Genomic DNA, 15,485 nt, shown 5'->3' on the forward strand with positions numbered 1-15,485 from the left:
AAAACAAATCCTTAAAATATATGCAAAGACAAGCATAAATATTTGATCCACAGAGTAATCTACATATGACAAATATAAGTGGTATATTGAAACTCTGGAACAAGCCCTGTACTCCGTGTTTTTTTCCTCCGGTTCCGCCGCCGATGTGTTTCCTCAATGTCTTTATAACGAAAAAACTAAATCCTGAATTTTTTTTTTTTTTTACTTTGACCGTCTTTCCTTTGTCTTTCCGCTATATATTTTAAATAAATCAGCAAAAGGTGTATTGTTTTATTCTCTTTTTTACTCTTCTTTGTTTTCTCTTTTGGTCCGTTCCACGCTCCGGATCCTTTTAATGCACGTAGTAAAGCCAGTAAACTATGTTGAAGAAGGAAAACACGGTGGGGAAGATCATCCTCGACCACTTGTCGATGGAGTTGACGTCGGATAGGTCTGGTATGTTGACCTTGAGCTGGGAAGCCCGTCTCCTGAGCCGGCTTTTCTTCTGGGTGGCGTGGCGCTCCAGGGCGCTGTGGCCGTAGTTTTGCCGAGCCATGGCCGCCCGGCGGTACTGAAGGGTGGAGCTGTCGTAGGCTAGCATGGTGCTACGTGGGTCACCCAGACCCCGGGAAAGATCAGATGGACCCATTTCGTTCTTCATCTCAACCGTGGTCAGCCGGATATCATCGGCGGTCATCTGGAGAGAGAAGAAACATTGTAGGATCAGGTCTAATTAAGAATCACTGTCAGCAAAAGGTGCATTATTGAAGAGCCCTCTATACATTATATTTGCAAAACCAGCATTTTTCTGAGATCTGTGGGTAGGATATTCAAAACAGTTTTTATGCAACTGCAATCTGCCTTTTAAAATCACAGACCGAAGGGTAATGCTGTTTTTGCATATGTTGAAATGATGCACAATGATGGATTTCATGAACTAGATGTTGAAAAGGAGTGGACTGGCCCTTTAAAACCACGATGAATGCAGTATAACCATAGTAAATGAATCATCAGCGATAGTTACACTGCACTCAAAGTAAGCTGTGGAGTAAAAGCGTTTCAGGCAATAATATCCAGGATTATTTCCGAATTTCAACCATGACATGGTTAAAATTCTGTCTGCGTATAAATCAGCCAAATAAATGCAAATAAAAAGGCAAAAACATGAAGGCAGAAGTCTAGATCAACAGTGAGGAGTCAGGTTGCAGAGATGGAGGTAAGGAAAGGCCGGGGCGGGAAGGAAAGCATTCATTCGCTTTCACTTTCCATGATAACCTTGCTCAAACATTTTTATTATTTTTTTTTACTTTTTACAAATTTTATTTTACTTTATTTTTCATTTTAAAGTTTCATTTTAAGCATTATTATATCTTAGGCTGCTTAATAATCATCGAAATATCCTATAAAATCTGCCTTTGCGACGTAAACATTGCTAATGCAGTTTGCTAAGTGCTAATGCTACTGTAACAAAGCAACAAATGTTGCTTTGATACAACAATTTATCAGTATATATTGGTATAATTTTGTAATTATATACCTAACCAGATTAAGTTTTAGTTGTGTTGATCACCACGTCAATATATTTTCTGCTTTGAACATTCAGAAGGCTAAATATTGTGTAACAGAAGTTTAATATCTCACATGCTTTAAATTTTATTATATCATATACATTTATCTGCATTTTATTGACAATCAGCCACTTGGTTTTTATGTAGACAATAATCTTGGCTAAATTTTAAAATTTTTATTGTTATATATTTAAAGCAGGATGGATTCTGATTGGCTGCCAATGCTTTTATCGTTTCGACAATCATTCTTCTGCAGTGTTGGGGAAAGTTACTTTTAAAAGTAATGCATTACAATATTGAGTTACTCCATTAAAAAAGTAACACATTGCGTTACTTACTTCTATGGAAAGTGATGCGTTATGTTACTTTTGTGTTATATTTTGTCACCTGGGCTGGGCGTGATTATTAGTTTTTTAATAACAAAAAATCCAAAAAGTTATGTGTTTGGCAACATAATTTGAAAAAGTAATTAAAAGTAATGCGTTACTTGAAAAAGTAATCTGATTACGCAAATCATGCATTACCCCCCAACACTTTTGTTATCGTTATAGTTGTAGTGTGGACTGCCCAATATTCTCATAGAATCTGAATAATTAAAACTTATTAAAGTTATCCTCCGTGGTGTGAACGGTCCTTTAAGCTAATAAGCATCCACTGCATAAAATGCTACGCTTGGCGATCAAACAGGAATGGGAGTCTGGGAAAAAGGCTCGGGTGCAAACGGTAACTGAAAAAAGGGCAGGACAACGTAATGGTGGAAATGATGATGGCTACCATCATTACGCTAAAGGAAGAACAAAAGAAAGTCATCCAAAGAAATCATAAGAATCAAACAGAAAGAGCTTGGGTGTGTTTACTTCTGGTTGGTTATCGATGCAGAGCCATTGCATTTTTTGTACCATTCAGTACCTTAAGTCTTTGATCGCCTAGTCCTAATGCTGCATCCTCGGCAAAGATAGGATCCCACATCGAGTCATACCCGTCAATTTCCCTCTGTTTCATTCTGGCATAGAGAGCATCGTCTCTCTGAACTACACTTCCCACCAACCACTGCAAGCATACAAAATCAGCACAGTTACAGAGGTCGCCCGTACTCAGAGAGAGACACAACTCTTTCAATGAGATTAGAAGGAAAGCCCTAGAGGCTCCGCCAGGCGGGTTGGTCCAAGTGTCTGTTGTTTACAGCTAACAAAAGTCTGCACCCATCTCCCGGATATTTCATCACATGTTTCCGAGGGTAAAAGCCCATTAGGTTGCGGCTGGTGAACAAGCTTATGCCAGTGGAAAAAATACAGCTATACATCCGGGGTTTTAACAATCTGACCCTGAAAGGACACAACATATTACCTCAGAGAACCGACCACCTACTGACCAGAGGCCTTTGTCAACAAACCCTAAAGACGCACGACATGTGTGTGTGTGTGTGTGGAAAGCTCGGCAGTACCTTGTTGGGGTCGGGCCTGAGTTTCTCATTGTTGGCCGTAGCGGCTTTTTCCGCCGCTCTCTTCTGCCGCTGAGGTCCTCTCCCGAAGAAGATGTAATTGACAAAGGCGTACTCCAGCAGCGCCAGGAACACAAAGACAAAGCAGCCCATCAGGTACATGTCTATGGCTTTCACATAGGGAATCTTGGGAAGGGTCTCTCGCAAGTGAGTATTAATGGTGGTCATGGTCAGCACGGTGGTGATACCTGGAGTTCAGAGAAAGCGTTCAGGCATAATTAAGTACAGTACTGTGCAGCTCAAGTCATTTGCAGCTTTATATAACAAGAGAAGTGAGACGTAATTATCCAGCAAGCGCTGAGTAGGAGCTGCCAACGAAGCAATTACAGAGGTTATTCATGTGTCATCTTCCAACTTGAAACCATTATGAAAACTTTGACAACAATCAACTTGAATAAAATGCGCTAATGCAAATGCCAATCGAAGAGATGTGCCGTGAGCTACGCCGCTTCCAGAGAGAAGCACTGAGATATACCTAGAGATGTGCTTTAAGATTTCATTTAAGATCAAAAAAGCAGTAAAAACTGAAATATTGTGAAATATTATTACAATTTAGAATATCAGTTTTTTGTGAATATATTGTAAAATGTAATTTATTGCTGTGATCAAAGCTGAATTTTCAGCATCATTACTCCAGTCTTCAGTGTCAGTGATATCTTTCAGAAATCATGCTAATATACTGATTTATTATCATCAACAGTGAAAACACTTGTGTCTCTTAATACTTTTGCGGAAACAGTGATACATTTTTCAGGATTCTTTGAATAGTTCCATAGAAAATCATTAATTTTAAATCGAATTTGTAACATTATAAATGTCTTTACTGTCCCTTTTGACAGTATGCATCCTTGTTAAATCAAAGTATTGCTTTATTTTCAAATGTATTATCAAAATATATGGTGCATGTATATTATAAAGTGTCACATTTTTTCGATGGATTATTGCTTGCCTCTAAGCTCACCTCTAACCATCTTCTAAATTAGTCAAAGAACAATTCATCAGCATTTCTCCCATATTCCCGAAATGTTTAATTTGTTCATCATCATCATCATCTCCATTTGGTCATATTCACACACATATAGCAAACTTGTTCAGTGTAGAAAGCTCAAGCAATTCATTCTGAAGCCACGTAGAGAAACCGAGACATCAAGTCTGTAACAGAGCTGCTGTATTTCTCTTTAAACAATACAGCAAGGTTGAGACATGTGTTTCCTCGTCACATGCCCCACACTGCAGACAGATTCATTCTGACAAGTTCACCCAAACACAAAAGGCCTGGCTTCCTATCATCGGTGATCTATTCTTCACGGCCCCCCCGCCCCACCCCCCAAGTATCAGCGTCAGAAGAAGCAATTTTGTCATAATGGCAGGAACATGGCCCTGGACATAAAACATGTCAGTAAAGAGCGACCGGAGGAAAGTTTGTCAGCTTAATCAGCAGTAATACATCAACGCAGATCAGCAGAGGCTACAGAGCACTCCTAATAGAGTTTGGAGCGGGAGGGAGAGGGGAGCACTGGCAGCACCGTATTTTCACTGGAGAGAGGCAGATTTAAGACCCACTTGAGTCCAAGCATCATACAATTTCATTTGCAATTTGCGCCTCCTCTTTTGGAGCACAGGCAGGTACTGCCCAAAGGAAAGCACAACCACAATATCTAGTTCCTCCTACGCAGCAATGAGAAAAACAGAAGATTCATCTCATGATTGTCTCCTCTAGAGTTTCAGACGAGATGCTTTAAAAAGGTTTTAAGCTGTCCTCTGATTTGAAAAATATGAAAATACCAAAATCTACCAAAGATCTCAAATATGAGTCATAATATGAAAGAGCAACCGCTGAACAATTCTCTTCTTAGGGAACAGATGTACTAAGATCACCTTGATTTTGCCAAGACATGTTCTTGAATCAATCCCCAGAAGACCTCAGAGGATGCTAACACTCAAACAACATATAAAACTACCAAATTTTGCTTAATCACAACGTTTACTCAAAATGGCTAAGTTTGATCACAACAAGTAATCATTGCAGTTAATAGTGTTCACTGTCTGTTTGATTATGTATAATTTGTAACTAACTGCATGATTCTTAATGTACATTTCTGCCATAGTCGCCACTAATAACCTACTCCTAAATAAAATGTAGAAACTTGAATTGAATCAATATCATTTGTTGATCCTACAAAGAAAACGTCAGTAGACTGCTTGATGCATATGGCATAATAAACTAGACACACTTTCAACAAGTCAGATTTGAAAAGTCTTAATCTGATTTGCAAACTTCTACCAGATTTCTGAGAGCCTAGTTTGTGCCGCCATTTAACAGTCCACCAGGAAACAAGTGCTTATTAAAACGGTGTGTATTCAAAACACATTGGCTGTGGCCACTAAAAAGTGGAGAGATGTGCTTCAAATGGATGAGCACTGAGAACGCCTAATGGCTTGGTCAATTGGTGCTTATTCGTTTTAGATTAAAAATTGTCATTAAAAAGGTAAACAAACTTTGCAGACATCTTCAACAAATTCTTTTAGGGTTTTTAATGCAGATTGTTGCACCATTATTTGCTATGCTTTTGTTCTGATGTTGAATGAATTACGCGTGGTTGCATGCTGTTTTGTTATTTACCTGCCCCTAAACATGGCATTGAACAAATGAACTGTTATCGGTTGCGTTACATGTCATTCAGACTGCCTCTGCCCTTGGCCAATTGAAGCGGCTGTAAAGCCCAAACCCTATGGCCTCAATTAAAAGTCTGGCTAAGCGAGACTATATGGACTTCCAACTTGGAAACTTGTAACATCTAATGAACATGACAACACCTGGGGGTACGTAATCACGTTTCAGCAAATTCAATGAATGAATGAGTAGAAGCATCAACATTATAAGATATAACCCGTTTATTCTAGAGGTTATAAAAAAACCTGTCGAAAATCTAACACCTGTAAAATGAATGCGCACCATTGCTTATTCTCCACAATTTGGTTGGCAGGAGACTCTGAACACCTGCATCTACGTCGTCTTTCAAGTGTCCTCTACAGTTGGAAATCTCAGATGTTGAGAGGGAATATCCCATATCCGACTATAAATAGAACCTAAAATCAGATTTGTTAATTGAGTGCAGTAGGAATTAGTACTAAAGCTTGAAAATTGAGTCTACCAATTACATAAATGAGACTAAAAATTAAGCAAGTTACTAAACACTGTCGTGCCGATGAATAGCTGTGAAATATACTAATAATATTATAAATATATTAATAATACTAATTATTAATATTGAAAGTCTGGACAAAATTATTTCAAACCTGGACGACTTTGGCCATGCAATGGCATGTTTTTCAGCATTAATGTTTATTAATGTTTGTTCATGTAATGTAGGGATTCCCAAGCTTTCTACATTTTTATGATTTCAGAATTTCAGTAAAGCTTTTCATGGACTCCAGTTTGGGAAACCTTGCTGTAATGTAATGTTTAATGCATTTCACAATTTACAATAGATAACAAAGAGTTAAAAATATTTTCTTGTTTTTTCCCCCATCAATATGGTACACAATAATCATGTTCAAATCTGTGATAAGCGAGTTAGGTAAAACTAAAAGTAATCAAAAAAGTAGTCCATTACATTACCTAAAATGTGTAATCCAGATTATGTTACTAACTACACTGTAAAAAAAAAAAAAAAGAAAAGTTGAGCAAACTTAAAAGTTTAAGGCAACAAGCTTCAGCAATTCTCTCAACTTATTTTTGTAGGAGATTTTTGAGGTCCCAGGTCTTTGGGACTGCTGAGCGGGAACAGTCCCAGCCGTCCAGCTCTTCATACCGCCAGCCCCAGAAAAAGAGCGTCGCAACCCGAACCCCCCCAAAGAAAGATCAAGGGGCAGGGCGCACCTACACTCTCGGCCGGGTTCCTCAAAGCAGAAAATGGATATGCGGACCGTTATTCTGTCTAAGAAGTCCTTGGCCAAGCGGTCCTGACAACACCACCGTTAGGACCCTGAGGGAAACCCACCCTGGGGATGAGAGGTGCACACCTCAGTATACGGTGCCCGATCCTCCTCAGTGCTCCGACGAGCGAATTTCACAGCTGCTTCGCACGATCAAGGTCACGCAGCGATGCTTACGCGCCTTAGACATGTGGAAGAAACCTTGGTTCCTGTCTCAAGGCCCATCGTTGGGGGCTTCGTGTCATCGTGTAACGCTAATGACAGACACCTCCCTCACGGGTTGGGGGTCTGTCATGAGTGGCCGCTCTGCCCTAGGTCTGTGGGAAGGCCATCATCTTACGTGGGTGGTCTCCTACATAAATCGGCAGGGGGGTCTGCGCTCACGCCCCCTTTACTGGCTGGTGCACCAGGTCCTCCTGTGGGCTCAGGGAAAGCTCCTCTCTCTCAGAGCAGTATACATCCCTGGGCACCTCAATCAGGGAGCAGACATCCTGTCAAGACAAGGGCTGAGGCCCGGGGAGTGGAGACTCCACCCCGAGGTGATGGAGCTCCTTTGGGAAGAGTTCAGCCTGGTGGAAGTGGATTTATTTGCGTCGCAGGAACCGACACACTCTCTGCTCTGGTTCTCCTTCACACATCCAGCTCCGCTTGGGTTGGATGCCATGGTGCAGACGTGGCCAAGGCTTCGTCTGTATGCATTTCCCCCGATTGCTCTGCTCCCAGGAGTTCTGGAGAGAGTACGCCGGGACGGAATCAGTCTATTGCTAGTAGCCCCGTTCTGGCCGGCCCGAGTATGGTTCTCGGACCTTGTGGCTCTCCTCAACGGTTCTCCACTGGAGATTCCGATCAGGAGTGACCTCCTCTCTCAGGCGGGAGGCACCATCTTTCACCCCTGCCCGGAGTTATGGAAGTTGTGGGCATGGCCCCTGAGAGGGCACAGCTCATAGCATCCGGTCTCTCAACCGAGGTTATTGAGACCATACTCCAGTCCAGAGCTCCCCCCACAAGGAAACTGTATGCCTTGAAGTGGAAACTTTTCACTTCTTGGTGCGGACAGCGACTGCTAGACCCAGTTAACTGGTTCAGTTCTGAAGTTTCTGCAGGAGCGATTCTCTGCAGGGTTATCCCCCTCCACTCTAAAGGTTTACGTGGCCGCCATAGCTGCTTACCATGCCCTTCAGGGTGGTCAGTCAGTGGGAAGACACCCATTAGTTGCATGTTTCCTCCATGGCACCCGGAGACTAAGGCCGGTGCAGCGCACCAAGGTGCCCTCATGGGACCTGGCAGTGGTTCTGGAGGCTCTGTGTAAGGCTCCATTTGAACCCATCGAAGATGTCTCAGACAAGCTCATCACACTTAAGACTATCTTCTTGCTCTCTATATCCTCGTTGAAGAGGATAGGGGACCTCCAGACACTTGCTAGGGCATTTCTTTACCAGTGGCATAAAGCAGATCAGTTGTTCGTTTGTTTTGGTCCACCTAAGATAGGGGTACCAGCGACCAAGCAAACCATGAGTCGGTGAGTGGTCAAGACCATCACACTGGCCTACGGGTCCTCTGGCCTCCCAGCATCGATGGAGCCTCCAAGGCCTTATCAGTGGGCGTGGCCCTCCAAGATGTTTGTGCTGCGGCGGGTTGGTCCTCTCCGCACACATTCATCCGGTTCTACAGTGTGGACCTGACATCTACCCCAGGGTCCCAAGTTCTATCATCTTGATGTGCTTGCTAGATACCCACCAGACAGGGACTTGCTCGTATGGCGCAGTGGGTATTCTCGTTCCAACGCAGCTCGAGTTTCTGAAGGGGAACATCTGAGGTTACGTATGTAACCATGGTTCCCCGAAGGGAACGAGACGCTGCGTCTCCTTGCCATACTCCCTGCATCCCTGCAGGCGCTCGCTTCCGCAGAAGCTAACATGTGCACTTGCCGGATGCAGCTTTATGTTTCCTGGTTGCTCACGTCACCCCGCTTGTGACGTCTCGCTTCGCTATTGGACTGATTTCACACATGCTTCAGTACGGTGTCTCGCCGGGGGCGTTCCCAAAGCGTTAGATGCAGCGACTCGTTCCCTTCGGGGAACCAAGGTTACATACATAACCTTAGACGTTGTCTCAACTTGTTGTTTTAAGTTTATACAAAAAAAGTTGAGAAAACTAAAAAATCTCCTACACAAATAAGTTGAGAACCTTTTTTTTTTCAGTGTACAATTCATCTTGTAATTTGTAATCCGCAACAGACAACAATTTGTATGTAATCTACCCAGCACTGGTAAATGTCTGAAATAAGGTCTGCGAGTCACACTAGCTCAAGATATTTTCAAGTGTTATTCTAGGCCATTAAATAAATCAGTAAAACCCTCTTGTTATTTTTTAAGCCTTTACTTGTTTTGAAAAAGACAGTTCATAACAAGTGGCTAAATGGGTCTACAGAGGTTGTCTCTCAGACCAAACAGGAGAACTCATCTACTCACTAGTTCACTTTCACAGCCTCGTTATGTTTCAAACACAGTCTTCAAAATGCATAAAAGTTGTGTTGATTTCTGAAGATTATCTTGATGCACAAAATCCTAAACTTTCATTGGGCACAGAGCATATTTTCTACAATAATCCAAAAGCCAACATGAAAATCACATTGGGTTTTTGTAGAGGGAACCAGGGTTAAGATAAGTTCCAGGTTAACCTAAAGAATTATGCCATCACTGCGGCACAATATAGGAAATGTTGTTCCAGCACCAATGAGGATGTTGATACAGAAACACATCTTGGAAAAATCCCAGTCACTGATGTTTTACTCAACTGCAATGAGAGGCAAACAGAAAAGAGCCTGTAAAACAAGAACCGTAAATCCAAAGAGCCATCATAGCTGACCCCTGAGCATACAAAATAAAGACAGTATAAAATGGTCCCCATAAGCCCAACAAACATCTCCACCAACAATAACACACATCACATGATCAGATGTCCCACCTAAAGCCACACGGGCAGCAGAAGCATCGTAGTTGATCCAGAAGGACACCCAGGACAGGATGGTGATTAGGATCGAGGGCATGTAGGTCTGCAGGATGAAGTAACCAATGTTCCTCTTGAGTTTGAAACTCAAAGACAGACGAGGATAAGAACCTGGTCCAAAAAAGGAAAAGAAGGACAGTTTCAAACATGCTCTAGTAGCATCTAGGGATTACCATTTTGGAAATTGCAGTAATCGTACCATACAAAGTTTGGGGTCGGTAAAAGTTTGTAAAAGAAGTATTTTCTGCTCACTCAGGCTATATTATCTAAACAAAAACTACTCCAGTCTTCAGTGTCACATGATCCTTCAGAAATCATTCTAATATGCTGATTTGATGCTCAAAAAACATTTTGTATTATTGAAAACAGTCGTGCTGCTTTATATTTTTGTGATACATATTTTTTCAGGTTTATTTGATAAGTAGTAATGCAATGAATCCTTTAATTAGGATTAATCTTTAATCTTTAGCATCAGTCTTTTTCTTGTATTGCAGTATGCTGATCATTTTAGTTTTATCATTCAATGCATTGGTCAATATAGTAAACACAGGCCACCTCAAATGTATATTTGGTGGCAGAACCGGTCACAATAATAAGCGGCGTGTCTGAGAGCGTGGGTAGAGTCAGACAGCCAGACTGCGTGACTTTATCTGTTCCTGAAAGGCAGACCAGTGATGATAATAAGACTGGAGAAAAACAAATTATGTGCACTTACTCACATGCTTACTCATCGCATATATCGCTTCAAGGTTTAGCAAAAGGACACTGTAACTATATATGTATGCAATAATGTCTGCACCACAGCATTTCAGCTTGTGATGTTTTTGTGCCGGATAGACTGTAGAGATCATACCAGGCCGGGGCTGTATCTCCGTATATCAGCTTTCTGTGTGCTCACAGATGTGTGTATAATGGCTGTAGCCTTTGAATGTAGTTCATAAAAATCAGTGCTGGGTAGACATGTAATCTGGAATATGTAATCAGATTTTAAAAATTAAGTTCTTGTAATTATTTATATTACATTTTAAAAACCATTTTATACATGATTACATATTATTCACTCAATTGCAATAAATTTTTTTTAGCTACATTTAAATAAACAAATTTAGTTGACTTTAAACAAAATTTGTTTATTTAAATGTAGCTCAAATAAATTGATTGCAACCACTTACCTTAAAAAAATTAGTAAATTCACTAAATAATTTTTTTTCAGTGTATAGTCAGGCTGATATAATTAAACAGAAAATATACAAGCCACACAGAATTTGACCACTGGATTTACAAAAAAAGTGGGTTCAAGAAGTGTTTTCTCATCATTACTGATGAACACATTAAATTATGGGTTATTTAACCATGTATTTCTATGATTTAGGAAGAAAATGTCTTCAAATACATCAAATACATTTTTTTGTCTTCAAATACATTAAAATGCACAAATTCACGTTATTTCTTATTTACATGTAATGCAGGGATTCTCAAACGTTTTTTGTCATCTGAACCTCTTTCATCTAATATATTTACTTGAAGTACCCCTGAGATTTTAAGGTAATAATTTAATAATTAAGTAACACAACTGCATCTTCATGGTCCTCTGGTGTTGGTTAATGGTCACATGGCATCAGGTAAACTAAATATTTAATCATTTTTAGTACTTTTTTTTTTTATTACTTTAAAATGATTGATTTTAATTTGACATTTTTATGATTTAATTAATTATTAACCTTTCTCAGCTTAAACTCATGAACCCCCTGCAGTTTGGGAAATCTTACAGTAATGTAGTGTTTAATGCACTTGTTATTAATAACAATAAACAGAATATATTTTCTTGCTCTTTGTATTTTCTATTTCAACATGGTACACAATTATCCTATTTAAATCAATGTGATAAACGAGTAATCTAAAAGTAATCTTATTATATTACCTAAAATGTTTGATGTAAAGGATTATGTTACTAACTACAATTTCTGTCATATAAATGGAAATCCATAACAGATTACATTTTGTAAGTAATCTACCCAACACTGATAACAATTCAAAGAATTCAGGGTGAGACCCATCCGTTTTATATTAGTTTGACTTTTGTTTGTAACAGAAGTCTTGAATAATCATATCTTTTGGTTTGTGTCCTTCAACTTAAAAAAAAACTGAAATACCTGTTTCACTTGTATTTTCTCATTAGATAATATGTACCGTTACTCATACAGTGATATGCTATACACCCACCCCTAGATCAGACATTACTTCTGACTCAAGGTCCCAACGCTACAACACACACAAAGGAGAATAAACTCAACCTGTGGAGAAAACCACGTTCTTGGAGATGAGATTGTAGTCGACGATGGAGAACTGAGGCAGCTCGATCCTCTCCACCCCAGTAACGGCTCCGCCTCCCCCTCGCCAGTAAAACTCGATATCATCTGTGGTGTAGCCATCTGGAGGATCCAAACACACGTGCGTTAAAACAAACTGTGCATCTCCATACATATGAGGACAACCGAGGAACAGCAGCAGAAAATGAGCTCTGCATAAAGACTGACTTTGTATCTTACTTCCTTCTGCATCCAATCCAAGCTTTATCGGACTTTAAACAAAGAGAGAGTTGATCCTCAAAAACGTTGATCATCATCCTCAGGATGTCCATTTAAATATATTACATTATTAAATATTAAGAAATTTGTTTTCTTTTAATTTAAAATGAGGTTAGATTTGTTTTCAACCCTGTTACCGATATTTGTGACATGTATATACAGTTTAAAACACTTATAAGAAATAAATAGACAAAAATTAACAATGTTAAAAATAAAAAATAAAAATAAAAAATGATGCAAACAAGGGTAACAGCGTTGTAAATATCACTCAAATTACAAATTGCATCTCTAATATTACATCACTCAATAGCTAGTTGGGACCAAGAGTTTTTTTATTGTTATATTTTCCAAAAATTTAATATAAATATTGATTAAATTTTTTTTCCAACAATATTTTGGGTAACAGGGTTGAGGGTTGAGATTGACAAATGCAATAAACAAGTAAAAAGGAATAAGGTTGTTTATGTGAAAAATGTGTTTATGTAAAAAAAAAAAAAAAAATGATACAAATGATGTTACTTTGATCATGCAATAACCAGTGTTATTTTAGTATCACTGAAATACTATTATAGTTTTTATTAAGATTTTGAATATGTTTTTATTTTTATATTTTTTGTTTTCAATTTTCTTTAAAGTTTTTGTAATTGTTAGTAGTTATATAGTAGTTTTATATTTAGTAGTTAAAATAACATAATCACACACACATATATATATATATATAATACATCGTATATAATACAGTACTGTATATTATACTTATTATAACTGTACTTATTATGTTATTATATGTAAATATTTTCTCAATATTTAGATTTTTTTGCTCCCTCAGATTCCAGATTTTCAAATAGTTGTATCTCAGCCAAATATTGCCCGATCCTAACAAACCATACATCAATGGAAAGATTATTTATTTAGATGATGTATACATCTCAATTAAAAAAGAAAATGACCCTTATGACTGGTTTTGTGGTCCAGGGTCACATATAAGATTTTGGACATATCGCCCACCCTATTTTTCTATTTTCTAACATTTTCAACAAAAAGCGTGGGATTTGTGTTTTTAATACTTCACATAAACCACTGGGCTACCAAACTGCATTGTATTCATGGAAAGTGCAGTATAAATATTGACGGTGACATTTAGATTTCAAAACAAGTGATCATTAAATTATGTAAGGGGACAGCTGGTTATGAAACAGACACACATCCACATTGGTGAAGGAATCTGTGTGTTTGCTTGTTCTCCGTCCTCCTCGAGGTTCCTTCTCCGTCTGCACCAGTTTGTCTGCATGCAGCTTATAATGAGAACCAGTGACCTATTTAGTGTTTTGAATAATTAACGATGAGCTTCTGATTTCTTCATATTCAAGGGAGTTATCTCTGCATGACTTAGCAACCAGGTACAGACTTAAAAAGGCCAGCAAAGCTGTAGGCCTTATAAAGCATTAATGCAGTGACAAAGATAACAAACACGGCTTTCTCCTTCAGTTTAATGGGCCAGAGAGCAACGTGATGTAAATACGACAAGAGCTTGAGCCATGTGACAGTCATAAGATGTGTCTTGCTAGCGTGGGAGCGTTTGCTTGCGTCGTGTCTGAAAAGGCTTTTAAATGGTGAGAGACGAAAGCGAGAGAAGCATGAGAGAGCTGAGGACTCTAGAGAAAACTGCTGTTGGACTGGGAAGCACTGGTGTTTCACTTTCCATTAAATCTATTATTTCTGTGCCACCGCGTCTGATTCTGTCAATTGACTGGCTGATTACTGTCAACAGATCACATCACTTACTGCTACGGCTCCATTATTCCCACGGGCCTTGAAAGAAACCAGAGAAACGGACTCCACATCAGAGGTGAGCGACTCGAGCGCAGAGCTTCTGAATCGCGGCCATTAAAAATGTATCAGGAATCAAGTTGATCAGGGAGAAGGAGGCTTTAGCTTGTGTCTCATTAGCTCGCGTGAAACACCACAAAAACACTGCAGCACAGATACACAGACGAAAACTACGGGAAAACACGCAATCGTGAGCGTGACACGGGAGAAGAAACATGAGTGTGGGAGTGTGCGCCAGTTGAATTCTATTGAAATTTGAATTTTTAAAAATACATTCTATTTTTCATCAGCAACATATGAGACACTTTAAGAAACATTTGCTGGTATTAATGATCAATGTTTGAAATTCTACCTACAGAAATTAGTATTAAATGTCTATAAATTATCAATAAATTTGTGTTGGCCATAGTATATATATATATATGTAAACTCTCGCTTATTTCAACATAAGTTTCAACGCAACATCCTGTGGGGAATGTGGCCCAGTGTTGCCAAGTCTGCAATTTTCCTGAAATTGAGCTACTATTATACTGTTGCTGCGGATAGATTTTTTTTTTTTAATGTGATTTTGGAGCAATTTTTGATATCCAATTTTCCCCAGAAACTGATTGAGCTAGTTTTTGGCTGTGATTGGCCAAGTTTTGAGTAGGAATTGGGCTGGTTTTGTTACACAGACCTGGCAACCCTGATGTGGCCGATTAAATTTAAATGTACACTTATAAACAAAAAAAGAGACATTTCTTAAATTCTGAGAACAGTGTTATTTTAATATCACTGAGATACAATTATAGTTTTTATTAATATTTTAAATTTGTTTTAATTTTAGATAAAGTTTGTTGTTTTTTGTAATTTTTTTATTAGAAGTTAGTTATTATTATTTATTAGTCTTTGTTGTTTTTTAATAAATCTATATATTTTATCTACTTTTATTTTAGTTTTAGTAATTTTTTAGTGCTGTCAAATGATTAATTGCGATTAATTTTGTTTAACATGTGTGTGTACTGTGTATATTTACTATGTATATATAAATACACACATATACAGTATATATTTAGAAAATATTACATGTAT

General features: G+C 38.7%; 1 protein-coding gene across 1 annotated transcript in view; it reads right to left on the reverse strand.

The window, feature by feature from the left end:
• Positions 1-204: 204 nt before the first annotated feature.
• The window catches only part of LOC306853352 (gamma-aminobutyric acid receptor subunit beta-2-like), a gene marked incomplete at its 5' end in the record, with an annotated part of 48,283 nt that continues 33,002 nt past the window's right edge, over positions 205-15,485 (reverse strand). The window contains 5 exons of the mRNA XM_079390671.1: positions 205-676; positions 2,457-2,597; positions 2,992-3,236; positions 9,955-10,107; positions 12,291-12,428. Of these exons, the coding sequence (XP_079246797.1) occupies positions 332-676; positions 2,457-2,597; positions 2,992-3,236; positions 9,955-10,107; positions 12,291-12,428 (1,022 nt within the window). The 3' untranslated portion in view covers positions 205-331. The remainder of the gene's footprint in view (positions 677-2,456; positions 2,598-2,991; positions 3,237-9,954; positions 10,108-12,290; positions 12,429-15,485) is intronic.

Source organism: Barbus barbus (genome assembly GCF_936440315.1).
Source record: "Barbus barbus genome assembly, chromosome: 33".
NCBI lineage: Eukaryota > Metazoa > Chordata > Actinopteri > Cypriniformes > Cyprinidae > Barbus > Barbus barbus.